Below are 18549 nucleotides of genomic sequence, written 5' to 3'. Positions count from 1 at the left end.
CTGGGAAAGCAGAAAGTCAAGAGCTAAGAGAACTAAGGGTGCTGGTGTAAAAGAAATAGAAAATTCCTGGGATGGTCCTAAAAAGAAGATTTAGCTAATTTGCTGCAAGACACAGAGGATTAAAACATGAGATCCCTTGTTTTGCCGTATTCAGTCTGTTTGGTAACGATGCACCATTTGATTTAGTTCTGGTCTCTGGCTTGTTCACCAATGGTTCTATCTCACATTCTGTTATGTTACCCTAGAGCATGGTGAGTAACATACAACAGCTAGAAGGTGTCGGCATAGAGTAAGTAACATAATTTTCCAGGACATGAAACTATCAAGGTAATGCTATAACAAGGTAGTAAATGCTTTATAATGATTTTTTTCCTCCTAAGTTAGAGCTACAACTTGCAAATATTATTTTTATGGTGATAGCATATCCATGCAACAGACTTTATTTAAATTGATTCTTTGCATTTCATAGAAGACTCAATATATATCAAAACACAAATATATATCAAAATATATATGTGCTTCAACATAAAGATATTGGAGTGTTTTAAAGACAATAGCAGTTATTTTTAAACATTCTGCTAATAAAAATTAATTACACTTTGCTTTTGAAAGATTTTTAAATAGTTTTAATTAAACCAATGCCTTCCATTAATCCAGCTATTTCAGTTTTCAGGTTTACCATTTCCTTTCTCTTTCCAGTGAACAGTCATATCAGTCAAGGAAACAGGAGCAGCTGCAATGAACCAAGCAGTGTTGGAAGCCAATGGCTAAAATTAGATTATCAATGACATTTACTTATATGTTCACAGCTGAAATTTCAAGGGTACAACATTTTCTCCTGAAAGGAGACACGTCCCCATCACTGAAATGCAGACTTCTGTTATCAAATTACATCCATATTACAGTACTGGGTGGTGAAACTGACCCAAAATAGAAAGCGAAACCATATGCTTTTTCTGTTAAGAGAAAGGCTAAAGACAAAATTAAGTAATGGACTTGTTTTCATAAGATGATTTTGACTGGTGCCTGCTTAATTAGTGGGAGGTTTTTGTCTAAGAGAAGTAGTAGTCCCAAAGAGGAAGGAAGGATAATGTATCTAGGATGAGGGCAGAGGAAGGGGTCTGGACTTTACCCCACCCATCCTGCAATACTCTATAATGCAAACCTTCAGGGACCAAGGCAGTTTAGAATTTGTGAACATTGCTCCCTCTTCTGTTTTTGTATACACTGAACAGTTGAGGTGTATACAAGCACTTTCTTAAAAAATTTTTCCTGATGTTTCACTCCATTTATCTTTTGGAAAATCCACAGGGTGCATGTACTTTTACAATTAGTGGAAACTTGTACATACTACATCGATTATTTTCAAACATGCATTGCATTCCTTCTCTCCATCTCTCCACGAATTACAAGGGGCACTTCAGAGGACAGCACCTCTGTTCCAAAGTCCAGTCATTCATTCCCACTGCTGGTCAGGAGTGTCTGTGCTGTGCAGTGCGAACATCCACACTGGGATGCACTGCTCTGGAAAGCCGTCCTGCTTCTCCTGGCCCAGCACCGCCAGCCCACTCTTCCTAATGAGGCTCTGGAGGATGTCCATGTCCCGAGTCACACTGCTGTCAGAGAGATCAAAAATACAGCCCTCCCGAGCCACATTGTCCTTCAGTATGATGACGCCGTTTTCTTTCAGGCCATCTCGGCACCGGGAAAGAAATGCAAGAAGGTCTTTATCAGTCAGGTACCCTACAGGTGAGGCCAAGTAAACGGGGGAATAGGATGAAACGGTGGAAGGGGAGGGAGGTGAGTAGGAAAGACCACAAGGCTAAGAATCAGGAGACCATTTGTTCACTCACATGTGAATTACTTAATAGCCTGAATTATAATAGTTACAGGAGCCTTTGAGGATTTAGATAAGAGGACAGGCATCCTCTTTGAGGGGGCTCAGTGCCTTGTCTATAGAGTAGATAGTATACTACCTGTCTATCTACCTCACAGGCATGAGATAAACTATTGCCCATCCCATGGGTCCCCTCCATGTCCTCCAGACAACCCAACTCTATCATCACTCCTCTGTGTCTCCTACACACACACACACACTTAGATCAAAATCTAATTCACTGCTATCTAGTTTCCTGGGGGTTTAAATCTGACAAAGTCTAGTTTTGCCTATAAATGGGGCTAAACTTTTTTTTGGACCCACTTTTTAAAGTTTGTCAAGTATTTACATTTCTGCTAGGATTTAGGTTGGTCCTAAGGTACTCCATCCCTAAGGATGGGCATTGTCAGGCTTGTACAGAGAATATTAAGGGAGAAAGCTGGAGGACCAGAGCTTTTTGGGAGTTCCCACGATACCTAAGGCTAGCAACCTGCCAAGCACAACTACAGCGATCTTCCTTTTTGTCCTTGCTCCCTCTCCAACAATCCTCAAATTAACCCAGGTATTGTCTTCTCTTGCTGGGAAGGGGAGAAGGGCAGATGCAATGCCATGCAGGACTAACCGGAGACCCACTGAATCCAGATGACGTCATATCTGCCCAGTGGGGGTGTGAATTCCTGCAGGCTGTAGCAGTGGTAGCTTTCTACTTTGTCCCCTTTGACCTGCAGGTAGTTCTGGGCTTCGAGGAGAAACGATTCCATCATGTCCACCAGTTCCACACTGTTGAAAACTGGCAACAAGACATGCTTGCTGACCCTTCCTATCCCAGAGCCGCAATCCAAGGCGCAGTCCGTCCCAGCTCGCCCAGGCCCCTGCAGAAAGGCACCCTGTGGAGTACTTCAGGTACAACACCCACCCTGAGTCTTGGACACTCTAGTTACCTCTTTAAATCAACTTTATTTAGGTTGATTCCATAAAATAAAATGCATTACTCTAAGTGTACCATTCAATGAGTTTTAACAAAGGTATGCAGGCACTTACCCACTACCACAGTCAAGTTATAGAAGTTATATTCAATTACCTTTTCTAAAAACATATCCAAACATTTCTAGTGTTCACTTTCTTTATTTTATCTAAATATAGGTCTTTAAAAGAATTTCAAAATAGGATTTTAGAAAACAATGCCTTAGGTTTAAACATTTGGTAATTTCCCTAAGAAATGGGTCATTGAAAGCCCTACAAAAATATAACTTTGTTAACTCTAAATTTAGGTCAAACCCACAGCTAAATGGACATTTGCTTTGTAAAAACAAAAACAAAAAATGTGTAAAGCAGGGAGAGCCTTTCTGAGTTTTAAAGTTACTTTTAAAATTCATTCAAAGAACACCTTTCAATTCATATTGGGATGATTGAAATTTTATTTATTTCAAAACTGATTTTGGGGGCTCTGAATTATCTGCTCTCCTCGTGTGGGTGGCAATTCTTAGGGCCTGAGCCGAGGGAGCTCACTGCCCACCCTCAGGCCAGCTTCTCCTCGGACCCAGCCCGATGGCCCACAGCTCATTCATGTGGATAAGGGGCTGCAGCACAGTCTCCTTGTCTCTTCTCACACTAAAAATTGTTTCCTGCTTTTGTACCAAAAACTATATGACTACTGGGCACAAAGCCCCCTAAATTTTTTTTTTTTTAAGTAAGTCTGTGCATTAAATTAACTGGGAGTGAAGAATGGATAGGTGGTGGATGAGGGGAAATCAGCCAACGAAAACATTCTCAAACTCACTTCTATAAAGTACTATATACATATACACTTATGGACGTATATATGACCAGCTGGATCTTTGGGTTAAGTGTATATATCTCAAAGACTCAGCTGGTCTAAATTATTTGGTCATAATTTGGGATGGCTGCTGAATACGTTTTGCGCTAGAAATTATAGTAACAAGATACTTGAAGTTGCCAATCAAGATCTTAAGGAGAAAGCCTACTCTTGATTTCTCAGGAACTAAGGATTAAAAAAACATTTGGCTAAGAATCAAAAGGTGAAGTTTGAGCAGAAGGAAACATCAGAAATGCTGCATTCCAGTCCACCTAAAAGGCCTTTTTTATAGCAAGAAAGGTACAATGAAGAACAAAAAGTGAAGAAACTGTAGCTTCTTTTCAAATGGAAGAATAATAAGCATGATTTATTGAGGGCTTATATGTAGCAAGCTCTTTGCATCTCCAATAAATGTAATAATTGAAACAACCCCACAAGACAATGATAATTCCCCAGTTTGGAGATGAGGAAACAGATTTCTAATATCACACAGCTAATGGAAGAACTCGAATTTGAAGTGGGAACTGTGTGAATTCAAAGCCAGTTGTACCTTAGGATTGTTACCTCAAGGGCCAATCTGATTCCCTTGGTAGTGTCTGTCTAATGCTATGTTGAAAAGAATTCTACGGCTCCATTCAGACTCAGCAGGAAAGAGGTGTGTGAGTGATTAGTGATGTCTGCTTTGAGCATGGGAAGGACAAGTGGTAGTACATGTGCCATGTATTTGCCATTCCTACTTCAGTATGCCACTCCCTCGTTCACATATCATAATTCAAACTAAACGAAGTCAGACAAAGGCCTAGGCTAAAGGTGTAGTTGTGAAGGCCGTAAAAGAAGCATCGTCTAAGTAAATTCATAACATAAACAAGATGGGGCAAAGTATAGGGAAATTATTTTAAGCCACTGAAAATGACTTTAGTAGAAATTTGTGTGCTCAATTAGAGATTGTCATTACAAATTTTTCTTTTCATTCCTTGGCCCTAAAGCCTCTATTGATCACATTGCTCATGTTACCATAGCAAGCAGCTTTAGAAGCAGAACCTTGGAGCAATAAAGCAAAGAGACCCTGGAGATCCATGCCAGGGGACTCCAAGAAGATTATAATAGCTGAACTTTCTTTCATTGAATAAACAAATAGGAAGCCTCTCTAGTTAAGGGGAGGCAGGGCCTCACCCACTCAGCCTTCCTGTCAATCTCCCAATTAGCCCTTGAAGGATCTCAGCAAAACCCTAGAGTTTTTAAACTGCTCATAACTACTTCCCTTGCTTTTTCAGACAAAGAAACTGAGGCCCAGAGAGGTGAAATATTTGAAATAGAACTCCCTTGAAAATTCTCACCCTCTGATTTGTACTTTTCACCAATTTAGATGTGTTATAGTTGACTATCGTTATTCTTGAAACAATGGTTATTTACACACACGAAAAGGTGTCTTTCACCCAAATCCTGTGTACCTCTAGCCTCTCGCCACTACGGCTTAGTTCCCTTTATTCCATCTCACTCCACATAGATGGCACTGTCTCCCACAACCTGGCACCGAGTTTCTCTCTCTGTCTCTCACTCCCATGCAGCTCCTCTGAGAAGGGATATTTAAAGACTGATCTCAGGGACGCCATCTCCTGCCTCTTGGACACCACAGCTGCCCGAAGCTGTGATAGTATTGAAATCTGATGCCCTTCCATGAATGTGACCAGAAGTCCACACAATGCGTGATTTCAAAACAAGATGTTCTGTCATTTTCATCTTCATTTATTATGCTATTTTCATACTTATGGATTCATATAAAATGGTAAAATATTCTTAGGAATTTCATTCTGGTTTTGATTCTGCTTATATATTTTGTTTTGAAGAACATTATTTTAAGATCATCCAGTGGAGTTTAAAACTAAAATGAATGTGCTAAATGCCACTGTATAAAAGTCCTGAAATATAACAAGTTAGACCCAGAATTTTTAGTCATCCAATCTCTAAGAAATGTGAAAAGATAAATGCCGTCAAATATTGATTACTTTTTATAAATCCCTACTTGCCTCTACTAGAAAGCTAAAACTGAGAAAAGTTATCAGCTATGCCATTGACATCATATTAGTATCATTTGTTTATTTGTTAAAGTAAACACATTTGCAACAAGTTTAAACACCTTTTCCCACTGTCCCACGTCACTAAGTGTTGAAAGGAAACCAAAACTTTAAATAATTTGCCTTTTCCCAGTTGACACAACAATAAATCATGTCAGATACTCATATTCCCTAACTCCTTGTATCTTGACCTGGATACTAATTTAGCAGATTATTAAGGTCGAAGTACCAAAATATCATTCCTTAAAAAAGACTGTGTTTGTACTTAGAGGTTACAGCTTCACAATGAGCCTTGTCTACTAAGAAGGACTCCTTATATTTGTTTGAAAAGAGCAGGCTGCTCTTTTCCAACATAAATATGCAAGCACAGGGCTGTTTCCTTTCCCAGGTCCGTGGGCGTGTGTATGGGCTCTGTCTGACCAGCATCCCTGTGGTCAGCTTGGCATTCCACATGGAGTGACAAGACAGCTGGATTACTAACTAAGCTTCTGAAATGCATTGGGATCAAAGTCGGCCTCACCACGAGGCAAGCAGGAGGGATTGCTCTCGGCCAGAGTGGAGGAGAGTTGAGGTCTGTGGTCCACAAAAAAAAAAAAAAAAAAGCGGGGATTTTTCTGCTTCATGAGACAAATGGAAAAAATATGTCACAGTTAAGAGTGGGAGTTTGGTGTCAGACAGACCTGGCTGGGCTTAAGTCCCAGCTCTGTCTCTTACCAGCTGTGTAACCTTGACAACTTATTTAACCTCTCCAAGCCTCGGTTTCCACAACTGTAAAAACAAGGATAATCATAGTACTTACCTCCTAGAATTGTGTGACAAGTAAATGAGACAATGCTTCTAAAGGCCTTAGCAGAGTGACAGACCATCTCAGGGCAAGCACTCAGTGAAATCAGTCAGCAACACTGATTTAGAAATACTCCAGGTTAACCTGACCCACAAACAGCATGGCCATCATCCCCACTCCGTAGTCCTTTATGGCTGCAGCTGCTGTCCAGACACTCCTGCCCCAGTGGTGCTCCATCCTGATCCTGTTTTCTCTACTCATGCACTTGGTGCTGCCTGGAGGCTGGATGTGAAGTGAACCTCACCTCAACACTAGGGATAATATCATGCTTCTCAGAATGTTGACTAGCCAACACCAAATATTCATAATATTTATACTCTCTCATTTATCAGAATAAAGTGGGCTCCAAATTTCAAACAAATGACTTCACACTGAATTGGAACAGAATCTGTTTGCCAGTTAGGACTTTGTGTTTTCAGTAGGACAAACAACAGCTTTATTGTGTGGGTTAAACATATTCTAACAACTAAATGAAGTTCCTTAAAATGTAATGAATGCATTTTATGAAAGACTTTTATTAGTAGTAGTAACAATAAGTTAGACTTATTGGGTAATAATTATGTGCACCAAAGCAAGCACTTGATATATATTATCTCATTTGATCTTCATAATATCCTATGAGGTAGGTTCTATGGTTAGTCCCTAGTCACAGGTAAGACAACTGAAGCTTAAAGCATTTAAGGAACAAGCCCAAGGTTGCTTATACAGCAAGTAGAAGAACCATAATGACTCTAGAGCCCAAGATTTTGGCCCCTACTCTATACTGTCTGTCTCCATATGACAGGGAAGTAAGGGAGTAGAGTTTCACACAACACCAGGACTACAAAGGGATCACATTCTTTCAAGGCAATGTCTGAACTATGTATAAAATAATACAAAGAGATTCTACTGTACTTCTTTTTAAGCCAAACATAAGCATACATTTCCCTACTACATCAAATTTGTATTACAGCGAATCAATAAATCACCCCAAAATCCCAAATAGCATGACCGCTCATCAATCATCTGGGTGTCAACTGTTTATCTATGAGACTCTAAAAGAGATATCTTCCTAATCCCCTAATTGTGATATTAGTCCTGCTAGCTCACCTTCCCCTGAAGCAGGAGAGATTAGCTGGTGCTCAGAGGGAGGAATGCCAAGTGGGATAAAACAATGGTTTGATGTGACCTGTCCTTTCCGAACATCTTAAAATAGGCTTTCAGGCTAAACCCTTGGCTGAGCCATATGACTTTATTATGACTTAAGTGACAACGCAGACACATGTGAGCTCAATGTTTGCAAGGACTTTGACTCCTCATCAAGCTGCAGTTGAATACTCACCCCAACAAATTTTCTAAGAAACTCCCGAGAAGCCTGGATATCTGGGTTGGACAGTTCTATGAAATTTCCCATCATACCCTCTTCAGTAGCTGGTACTTCTTGGTAGAAAAGTTTAGCTCTGGCATAGAACTGCATCTCACCATTGATGACTTGACTTGTTAAAGCATACAGTTTAACTGCAAATGAAATAGTATTAATATTTATATGACAGAACAAGTTCAGTCTTATCATGCATTGAATTTCCTCTCAGAAACCTGCAAATTTGTGCTGTGGAGGAAAGGGCACTGGTTTGAAGTCAGAAGATCTGGGTGTGAGTTCTGGCTCAGTGACTTACTTGCTGTGTAACCTTGAGGAAACTTCTTGACCCCTCTGATCTTCAGGTATCTTGTGTATAAATCACAATCATGTGGCATTTTCATGATTTAATAACCCTATAATTTAATAAAACTATAGCTTATCAATGTATTAAAAATTTTTAATAGTTTGCTATAGTAGAAGAAAGAATGTCACAAGTTTCACAGTGAGTTTTATCTTTGAGCTCCAAATGTTTTATAAGAATTTAGTCATTAATCCTTACTTCTAATCACCAGGTTGATTAGGGGTAGCCAATTTTTCATCTCTTTTTCAAGCAACTCACGCCCAAATATCTCTTTGTACCAATATTACAAAAAATGTGCTTGAGCTCTATCTTCTGAATATAGAATAATAAAAAGAGATGTAATATTTATTAAGCAACTATTCTGTATCAGGTAGTGCGCGAGGCACATTCACATATACTATGTCATTTCATTATTTCAAAAACCATATAAGGTATTATTTTAACACATTTATTTTTAGAAAAACATGTGTTCCACCTTCTGAGAGGTAAATGAGTCTTCATTTAAGTGTGTTTTGTAAACCAAAATGCACCCTTGCAGATACAAAATATTTTCATTAGACAACATTCAGGAGGAAATGATAGAACGTGGACGAAAGGGAGGAACTCCTGGTTCAAGATTATAGGCAGAATACATGCATTTGCTTCCCCACCTCCCAAATACTCCTCAAGAATTGTTTTAATAAATTCAACCCATAACAGTGAAGAAAATGAGAGGGGGCCACAGGTGAATTAATAATTTCAACAAATTTCTGGAAGACACAAAGCAGATAGAACAAAGCTCAAGAATTTGCAGCCTAGGATAGTTGCAAAACAAAGTAAGAGTTAATCAAAAATCTGTCTACAGACCAACCAATAAAAGGACAAATGCACCCTTGCAAAAGCAACAGGCAACACAGCTGCAATCCTAGAGGGAAAAAAAGTCTCTTCTCTAGAAAAAAAAACATTAAATGAATTGCCTAAGGAGAACTAGACCAGTTAGTGTCAGGATCCTAGAACAACGCTCATTTTGGCATATAGAGGACTCGAAGTGCCTCGCCTGCTCACACTCATCAGAGTCTGGTAAGATCTACCTGCACATGTAGAGCTTCTTTTCATTCTTACTCTTCAGAGGAGAAGTATGTAACAGAGGAAACCTTCTCCATTACTTAGAACCATTGACCCTGTCCTTTATTCCTGACTATGGATAAACAATGATTTCCAAACACATGGGGGTAAAATGGCAGCCTGTGAGAAAAAAAATAAAGATAAACAATTAGAACTGACCCCAAAGAAAATAGAAATATTTCAGGAAATGGATGAGAATTTAAACCAAAACTAAACAAAAAACTCCTTGGAGAGATATGAGAACTAGTGCATCCATAAATCAAAGATAAGATGCCAAGAAAATGATAATTCAAAGAATTCTTAGAAATTAACATTTTTATTACCAAAAAATTTGAATATAACATTGAGTAAATTTATCAGGACATAAACAAAAAGACAGATATAGAAAACAGAAGTAAAAAGATTAGAGCTATAAAGACTTAGGAGGCCCAACATCAAGCTAATTAGGATTCTCAAAAACAGAGAAGATAAAGAGAAGAAAATTATTACAGAAACACTAGAAGAAAAATTCCCAGAGCTGAAAGAGATTGTCAGGTCCATCAAGTACTGAGCAACACGGGTTAAAAAATAATAATTAAATTAAAACCACATTTACACATCTTTAGGAAATTTCAAAACACAAAGAGTAAATAAGAGGGGCCAGCCCAGTGGCGTAGTGGTTAAGTTCGTGTGCTCTGCTTCAGCAGCCTGGGGGTCATGGGTTCAGATCTTGGGCACAGACCTACACACCGCTCATCAAGCCATACTGTGGCAGCATCCCACATACAAAATAGAAGAAGATAAGCATAGATGTTAGCTCAGAGACAACCTTCCTCAAGCAAAAAGAGGAAGATTGGCAACAGATGTTAGCTCAGGGTCAATCTTCCTCACCAAAAAAAAAAAAAACAAAAGAGTAATATGAAGATCCTAAAGTTATTTAGAGGGAAACAAGTGGTTGACCTTCAAGTAGGGTTGCCATATTTATCAAATAAAAATACAGGACACATAATTAGTTTTGAATTTCAGATGAACAATGAATAATTTACTAGCATAAATATGCTCGAAATTTTGCACATTGCATGGGACATACTTACACTAAAAAATTATTTCTTTATTATCTTAAATTCAAATTTAGCTGGCATCTTATGTTTTATTTAGCAACCCTGTGTTCAAAGAAGTAGAATGAGGCTTATAGCACAGATCTCTTCAGAAACACTGGAAAACAATGGAGGAGTGCCATAAATATCCTGAGGGAAAATCATTTTGAAGATAAAATTTAATATCAGCCAAACTGTGAAATAATATTTACCTCCCATGGATTCATCCTTCAGAAGTTTCTTGGAGCTATATTCCAGCCCAATGAGGGTTAAAATCAAGAGAAGATATGTGACGAAAGACGATGAAATTAACCCAGGAATCCAATGAAAAGAAATCCCAATATGACAGATATTTATCAGATCTAAAAAGAAATCAGTTTATATTACAACAGAAAACATAGGCTTCAAAAACAATATCTTCAAGATGTAGAATGACCTGGATTCTGGACAACAGACAGAGTAAAGGTAAGAAGCAAGGAGATGTTAGTGATATTCTAAGGAACACATATTTTTAATCTCAACCACCAAAAATAAAAGACAGTTGAAAGCTCCAAGCAAAATACACAAACAGCACAAAAATGTTATGATCAGTATATGAAGTAAATCAAAATATGACATAATTTTGAGTATAAGGAGTATAAAAAAGAGAATCTATTTAACCTTAACTAGAAACATTTTTCTTCAGGCAACACTAAGATTGTGACATTGGACTAGTGCACTACTTGGCTCTGAGTTGACAACAATTACATAGCCCCAAATTTCAATTTTAAAAGTTAAAAATCAAATAAACACCACTTATGTTACAATGTTCCATCATAATATGTTCCATCTGTGGAGTGACATCAGTATTTTCCAACTTGAAGACATTGGAGCCAATGTTTGGACCCTTGAATGATCATGAATTTGCCGAAAGGAATACAAGAATCAGATGCCACATATATCATTTTCAGAGAATAACAATATTATATTCTATATCTTCCATATATATTAACTATAATACATAGATTGTTCATTTAAAAATACAAATCTTTTAAAATTATTAATAAATTTATAGATACATTTTTGCCATTTTATATGCTAATTATCTACTGATTGAAAAAATACAACATTAAAAGGAAAGTCCTCATGGTCAAAGCATTGGGAACATCTGACCTGCACCAATTTGCCTTCCCTAGCACTTGGTAAAGTGTTTGTAACAGCATGTGGCTCAATAAATGCTTACAAATTCAACATGGATGACAAAAATGAAGCATCACCATCCTAACAACATGACTGTTCCAAATTCTTCTACATGCCTCAGAAAACCAGCCTCAGAAAACTCACAGCTCACAGAGTCTTCCCAGAGTTGAATGTCACACAGGATAATAGGCAAGCCACAGCCCAGGGCTCTCCTTGATCCAACCAAAGCAGCAAAGCAGCCACACTCATCAGCACTGCTTAAGTCAACTAGTTGGTGGAGTCTATTAAAACCTTTAATCTGGAAACAGGAATGGTCCATTATGACAGCAACATTTAGACCACAAGTGAATACCAAGCTCAGCAGGGGTCAGACTCAATGGTAGATTTTTATGGTTATGGGCTTGAGTTCTCATTTTCACCTAATTGACAGGAGCATTTCACTAAAAAGATATATGAGGTGTCATGGCCAGCCCCAGGTTCTCCCTTCCTGATAGCTCCTGCAAAGGTACAAGTTGACTCAGATAAGGTCATCATCCCACACGTTTTCTACTAGATGTAGAAATACATCTATGGCTTATTTTTGCAAGGTTGTAATGTCTCTGTGAAACTTGAGGTAGTCTAAGACAGAGACTAGACATTTTGTTAGCTCTTCATATAATATGGTACTTATTTCTTGACCTACATTATAAGCTGAACTCCCAAGGACCTTCCAATGGTTTACTTGTTACAAAAAGGAAAACAGAGTACAAGTTTATTTGCCCTGAAGAAGAATAAAGATTCCGTGAACTCTCTAAGAAAAAATTTGTTAATAGCTAAGTGCTTATGTTTGCCGAGTATCTCCTTTTCTTTTCTTCTTTTTAATGCTTGGATATAGCTATTTTACACTTTATTCTGGATGTTAGACCTGTTTGTCAACTGAAAATTGATCTGAGAGTCTCCAGAGGATGTGCAGGCTGGGTTTAGACAGTAAGTTTGAAATGATTTGAGACAGAATATTGGATCAAGTTAGCCTTTTATTTATAGGAGCAAAAAAGCCCAATTACAAAATGCCTTTATGAAGAGTAAGACCTTCCATAAAAGAGATTTGCAGGTGAACACTTCCCAATTTACCCATTAAAGAAGTAATGGTGAAAATGGAAGGAGAGAAGGAAGGAAGAGAGGAAAGGAAGAGGGGAAGGAAGAAAGGAAAAAGTTTCTAGGTACAATGGAATATTATTCAGCCATAAAAGAAGGAAATCTTGCCATTTGCAACAACACAGATGGATCCTGAGGGTATTACAATAAGCGAAATAAGTCAGACAAAGAAAGACACATACTGTATGATCTTACTTAAAGGTGGAATCTAAAAAAACTGAACTCATATCTATTTTTTCACCAACAGGGAAGTGTGGGAAGTAGGACTTTATCAATGTTTCTGGTGGAATCCAAAGGTCTGGGTGTGCCAGAATGCTAGAATGTTATCATGGCCAAGTCTCAAAATTGTCCTGAGAGGATCTCTAGGTTTCATTTATTCTCTGTATGCTTTGGGTGTCTGGTATTTCTTGTCTCTAAAATAATGAACTGCCTACCCTGAAAGTTTTAGGGAGCTTTTTCTTTTTCATCTGAGGGCTAGTTCAGTGTTTCCTAAATTCTTTTCAGGCTTCAATGCAAACGAGATAAGCAAATGTGGGGAGGGAGGGACAATACACTTTCCCACTTTGGCAAGGATCTACTCAAGCTTCCATCACATGTCACATCCCCTACCCATTTGGCTGAGTTATTCCTAATTCTCTATTCCTACTTGAGTGTTCTACCAAACCTACTGTCAAATTTCGAAAGGCCAGAAGTCAGACAGAGATACTGGGGATAGATTTTTTCATGGTGAGATTTTGCATCAGAAGAGTCAGAAGCTGACCAGCAGTCACCATGCCTCCTCTGGCCCTCTGCAGCATCCTGCAGTGGTCTCCGCCACTGTATTTCCACATTCCACAAAAATTATCTATGTGGATCTCTCTCCCACACTAATCTCTTCAGGATAAGGCTATATCTTATTTTCTTTGTAACCCCAGCACTTACCATTATGCTTAAGATATAGTAGGCCTCCTTTGAATGTTCATTGAAATGAATATTGTCTAGCTTTTTTTGTGTTTTGAATAGTATACGGGTTCAACAAAGTAGAGAGAGGTTACAGGGAAAAACTGACATAAGCACAAAGAAGTCATGCTTCTTGTATAGTTTATGAAATATCTATCCTTCTAATTAAGCACACACAAATAATAAAGAAATAGTAACTATCATTGATCAAATATGTACACATGCACTACATATGCTAAGCATTTATATCTAACTGAATATGTAAGATAGACATCATTATCTACAGAAGAAAACCCAGCATCAAGAGGTTAACCAAACTTCCCAAGATCGAGTGGCTAGTGACAACACAACTGGGGTTTAAACCGAGTTCTATTTAAATGCCAAGCCCACATCTCATCCCTCTCACACTACGTATCTAAAAGCCCGCTACATAAAAAGGAAAATTATCCGATTCTCCATTTCTTTAAAGAGAAAAACGATTTGGCAGCATTGCATTACAAAGGGAACAATAAACATTTGAGAAACGCATCATGTACAATGAGTTGTGCAGCAACGCCTGCCACAGGGATGAGATCAATTTGAAAAGTGCCAATAGTTGTGTGCTGAGTTTCATTTCGACGTTCCAAGTGTCTTATGGGAATTGTTTTTATTAACTGTGGCTTTTAATTGTGATGGCAAAGGGGTGACCACTGTTCTCAATTTCCTCCTCAGAGACTGATTCTTCTAAAAAGGGGCAAGTGAAAAAGGGTACTAACAATTAGTGGGTCCCTCCAATGTGCTAAGCATTATGCTAGGCATTTTCATATCATTTCTTCACATTATCTCTTTTAGTTCTCACAATGATACTACAAAGCGAGGGTTATAATTATCGTTTGATAGATGAATAATGACAGAATCAGAAAGATTTAGTAACTTACTCAATATCACACAGAAATAAAGTATTATGGCCAGGTCCTAACCCATACCTACTTAAATGCAAAGCCTTTGCTCCTTCTGCTGAATCACATGGAACCGTTGTTCCAAATGTGAAGCTAGACTAAGCCTTTAACTACATCCAGGAGTAATAGACTCTTGCTTAATATATAATTAATTGACTTATATTATATTCATTGACTTCTATGTACTCACAAATGTGCTGTGGATAATGGTAGAAGAATTATTGAGGTTAACTTATATGAACATCACCGATTGGGCCATATATCGGCCCCTTTGATCGCTGGTGTACCAACTGGAAATTCATATGAAGTTTTTTCCTATTCTACTCTCTATTTGTTCACAAAAACCCATCTTTGGAAAATTAATTCCCTCTAAGCCTCCAGTTGAACTTGGGCTGGTAAAACTAGATTATATGAACCTACTCACTGGCCTGCCTGTCTTGTTGATTATCTCAACAGAAAGTCAGTGCTCTTCATAGACTGTGTTTTATATTTCTGCCAAATCAAGAAGTGTGGTAAAACATCTTGCTGCCCACGTGAGTCAAGTTGCCATTTACATTGGGAGGCAGCATGGTTTTGTGGTTAAAAAAGACAGACTGGAGTCAGACTGCCTGGGTTCTAATCCTGCTCCCCCACTCACCACCACATGATCTTTGGTGAGTTACTTAACTCTTCCGTGTATCAGTTCCTCACATATAAAGTGGGGAAAAATACAGCACTACCTAATAGGAATGTTGTGAGGATAACTGAGATGTACATGCAGAACACAGAGAACAGTAACAGGCTTGTTCCCATTTCTTTCTGAAGATCTGTTGTATTCAATGGCATAGCTAAAGTCTTCCACCAGAGGTTTTTAATATGCATGCTCTTGCATCCCCATGATCTCTGAGGCTAGTCGGGGATATGTCAGCCAATGTCCCCATGACTGAATGTCACTGCATGGTTTGCTGGTGTGAGACGGGCTGCCTAACGCAGGCAGTTGGAGGGAGGAAGGAAGGAAAGAAGGAATCAAAGAGTCTGGTTAGCCACTGTTCTCCCCATAATTATCCAAGACAACAAACTCTCTGTGTAGACCCTAGGGTAGTGGTTCCCCAACCTTTAAAAGAAGGGCTTTATTTTCATTCCTATGAAGTCTTGAAATCATCAAGAGAAGGGGAAGCCAACTCTAAAACACCTCAGTGGAGCTGGGGAGGGAGCATTTCCACTGGCTATGTTTTATTTCCAAACTGAAAGGCTTAATATCCACTGCAGCCTGAAAACTCTCATATAGTTTTCATCTGATTTGGAGGAGATTGTTTTATTCTTAACTTTTTATTTCATCTTCAGCTACTTTCAGAAATGAATTCTTTTTTGATCTACTAATTATTTTTAAAAATTGGCAATCATCTGCCCTTTAGTGGGTCTCTTATCAGTTATTATAATTGATCTCTTTCTCCAGACTAATGCAACTAAAGCCACCAAGCTACTGTTACTGAGGTGTGGCCCAAAGAGCATCTCCAGAATAGCAATGCTCTGCCAATGTATAGCGATCAGAACATCATCCCCTTCCAAATGGACTGTTCTAATTTTTCCATTTAGATACAAATGAGATAGCTAATATATCCTAAAAGAATTACTTAAGGGCAGTGCGATCTACCAGAAAGAGCCCTGGTCTTGGGTTCTTGCTTTGGTATCTAAACAATATCTAATCATCTCTGAATTTTCTTTTCCCTATTTGAAAAAAATAAGATGGGGGGAGGATGTGGGAAGGTGAGAGGAAAAGATAATGATACTTGCCCTATCTATCCTATAGTATGGCTGTGAGGATCAAATAAAGTCACAAATGAGAAACAATTTTTTATAAGAAATATATATATATATATATATACAAGGTGAAAGTATTTGTATGTGTAGAATTAAAGATCCCCTCAGAAATAGATTTACAAAAAGAGACTTTGGTAGGCTGCTAGCATAGACTTTCTTGAATGCAATACAAAGAATTGTGTAACTCCTTCCATGTCTGGAAACCTTGGCTACATCACATGCATAGTGGTGCTCTCAGACAACCTTAAGAAAACAGACTGAGGCTGATACACACTGCTCCTGGTTTCATTGGAGGAAAATATAAATCAAAAGGGGATACTTCACTCTCTAATCACAAGTTATTTCCTCTCCAGTACTGTAAGAGTGCCCTGAAGTAACCACTTTCACAGGACTGAGAAAAGTAGTGTAGACAAACCAGATAAGCTTTTTATTGCCCTATTGTTGAATTCTCTGAAAACTAGAGGAAATAACTAAAATGGAGACACACTACTGCCCCAGTGTTTTTCTTAATATTCAAAGACCAAACTAAAATGTGCTTCTGTTAGGCTCTCCAACCATTATTGTGACTGAGGAAGGCCAGAAAGGATTGTGTAGAGTATGTGCTCATGGACATACACACACGTGTGTGCACACACACATACACACACACACAAAGAACAAGGACACCTTAATCTACTCCTGTTTAGTCTTTTTAACTCTTAGGTGATACAATATTTCATTAATACTCTCATCTCTGAGTTACCTAGTTACCCACCTCTAAATTTTTGCACATACTAAAAGTACCTGTCTTTCAAAACTCAAAAAATGAATTTCTATAAGCCAGATACTCAGGCAGTCATCACCCAGTGAAGCAAATCACCATGCCTGAGGGTGCATGGAAGTCCCCAAATAGAGACCTGACCTGCCAGGTGGCACTTGATCTTTGCACCCTGCATGAAAGAATGCCACTGAAACCTTTAAGCCCACTGACATTGGTTGTGGGTTCTTTTTATCTGAAAAGTGTCCTTGTTGTAACTCCTCTTGCAGAAGTCCCACAACCTCACACAGTCCGTTCAGTCATTTTTTGTCCCGTATCTAGTAGCTCTGACTCACTTACCCAGGGGAATTTTTTCCAGCAGGTAGAGATAGCTCTGAAAGAAGTCATTGCGAATGGCTCTGTGAAGGATAAAGGACATGCTATGTCGACAGAGTTCATCGTCGGTCTTCTGCCAGCGGGATCTAAAGGCAAAATGGGCTCCCAGGTGGGCCATGGTGAAAGGGGATAATAATTATTCCTAAAGAGAAAGGAAGCTTGCCTGGCTGTTTCTTTGAATTAACCTTCTCTTCCTACATGAACTTGAGACTGTCATTTTAAACCACTCCCCTGTCCATCTATATCAGGAGAGGTCGTCATGGGGCATGAGGGGAGGGGCAGCAGACATGGGAGGTCAGGCTCTTGGCACATATGCTGTCTGATTGCCTGGGCGACACCACTCCAAGCCAGCAGGTGCTAAGTAAAGATGAAAACAGGCTAGCGAGATCCTGCTTCATCCAGGAAAAAGCACGCCTCCCTCCTTTAGCTGTCACTTCAAACAGGCAGGAGCACAGCCTGCTAACACCCTGAATATTTGCTTTAATTTGATTCCTAAGTTGAATAGCCTAATTTCCATTTCAAAGACTTGTGAATATTTTGCAGGAGATCCTATTCCCTGATTTCCATCACTCCTCCCAGAACACTGAATCCTCAAGTTACAAAGACCCTTGAAAGTCATCTTAGCCACCCGCACTCCTTTTATCAGTACAATTTTGCCCAAATCCTTTCATAAAGATGGATATGTGTTTGCCATTTTTATGGATCTTCAGGAGAAATAATTATACGAGAGCCTGTTTTGATGTTAAATACCCTTCTCTGTCAGCAAACTTCCATCTAGCTTGCTCTAAACAACAGTCGTGTGAGCCTGTTTTTTCCTCTCTGCCTATTGTGGATATGATTTTCCTCATAAGTACTCATTTGGTTTCTGTACTGGCTATCTCCTGATTGTCCCTCTCCACTCTTCCCACATTACTATGTGCCCCGGGAGGCTTATCT

General features: G+C 38.8%; 1 protein-coding gene across 8 annotated transcripts; it reads right to left on the bottom strand.

Annotated features, from left to right (window-relative positions):
* Positions 1-405: 405 nt before the first annotated feature.
* Positions 406-17854, bottom strand: NTMT2 (N-terminal Xaa-Pro-Lys N-methyltransferase 2). 8 transcript variants are annotated; one of them, XM_023640535.2, is made up of 5 exons: positions 17578-17843; positions 10704-10853; positions 7933-8108; positions 2499-2763; positions 406-1695 (listed from the first exon to the last, which is right to left on the bottom strand). In XM_023640535.2, exons 1-5 carry the CDS (start codon positions 17729-17731, stop codon positions 1457-1459), a joined length of 984 nt encoding a protein of 327 aa, XP_023496303.1. In that variant the 5' UTR covers positions 17732-17843; the 3' UTR covers positions 406-1456. The 8 variants fall into 8 exon arrangements, with proteins under 8 accessions (XP_023496303.1, XP_023496301.1, XP_014595027.1 ...); XM_023640533.2 differs by having other exon boundaries at positions 406-1743; positions 17578-17842; XM_014739541.3 differs by having other exon boundaries at positions 406-1743; positions 2499-2748; positions 17578-17842.
* Positions 17855-18549: the final 695 nt, after the last annotated feature.

This window comes from Equus caballus, chromosome 5 (genome assembly GCF_041296265.1).
Source record: "Equus caballus isolate H_3958 breed thoroughbred chromosome 5, TB-T2T, whole genome shotgun sequence".
NCBI classification, from domain to species: Eukaryota; Metazoa; Chordata; class Mammalia; order Perissodactyla; family Equidae; genus Equus; species Equus caballus.
This window is presented reverse-complemented; position numbering and strand designations above follow the sequence as displayed.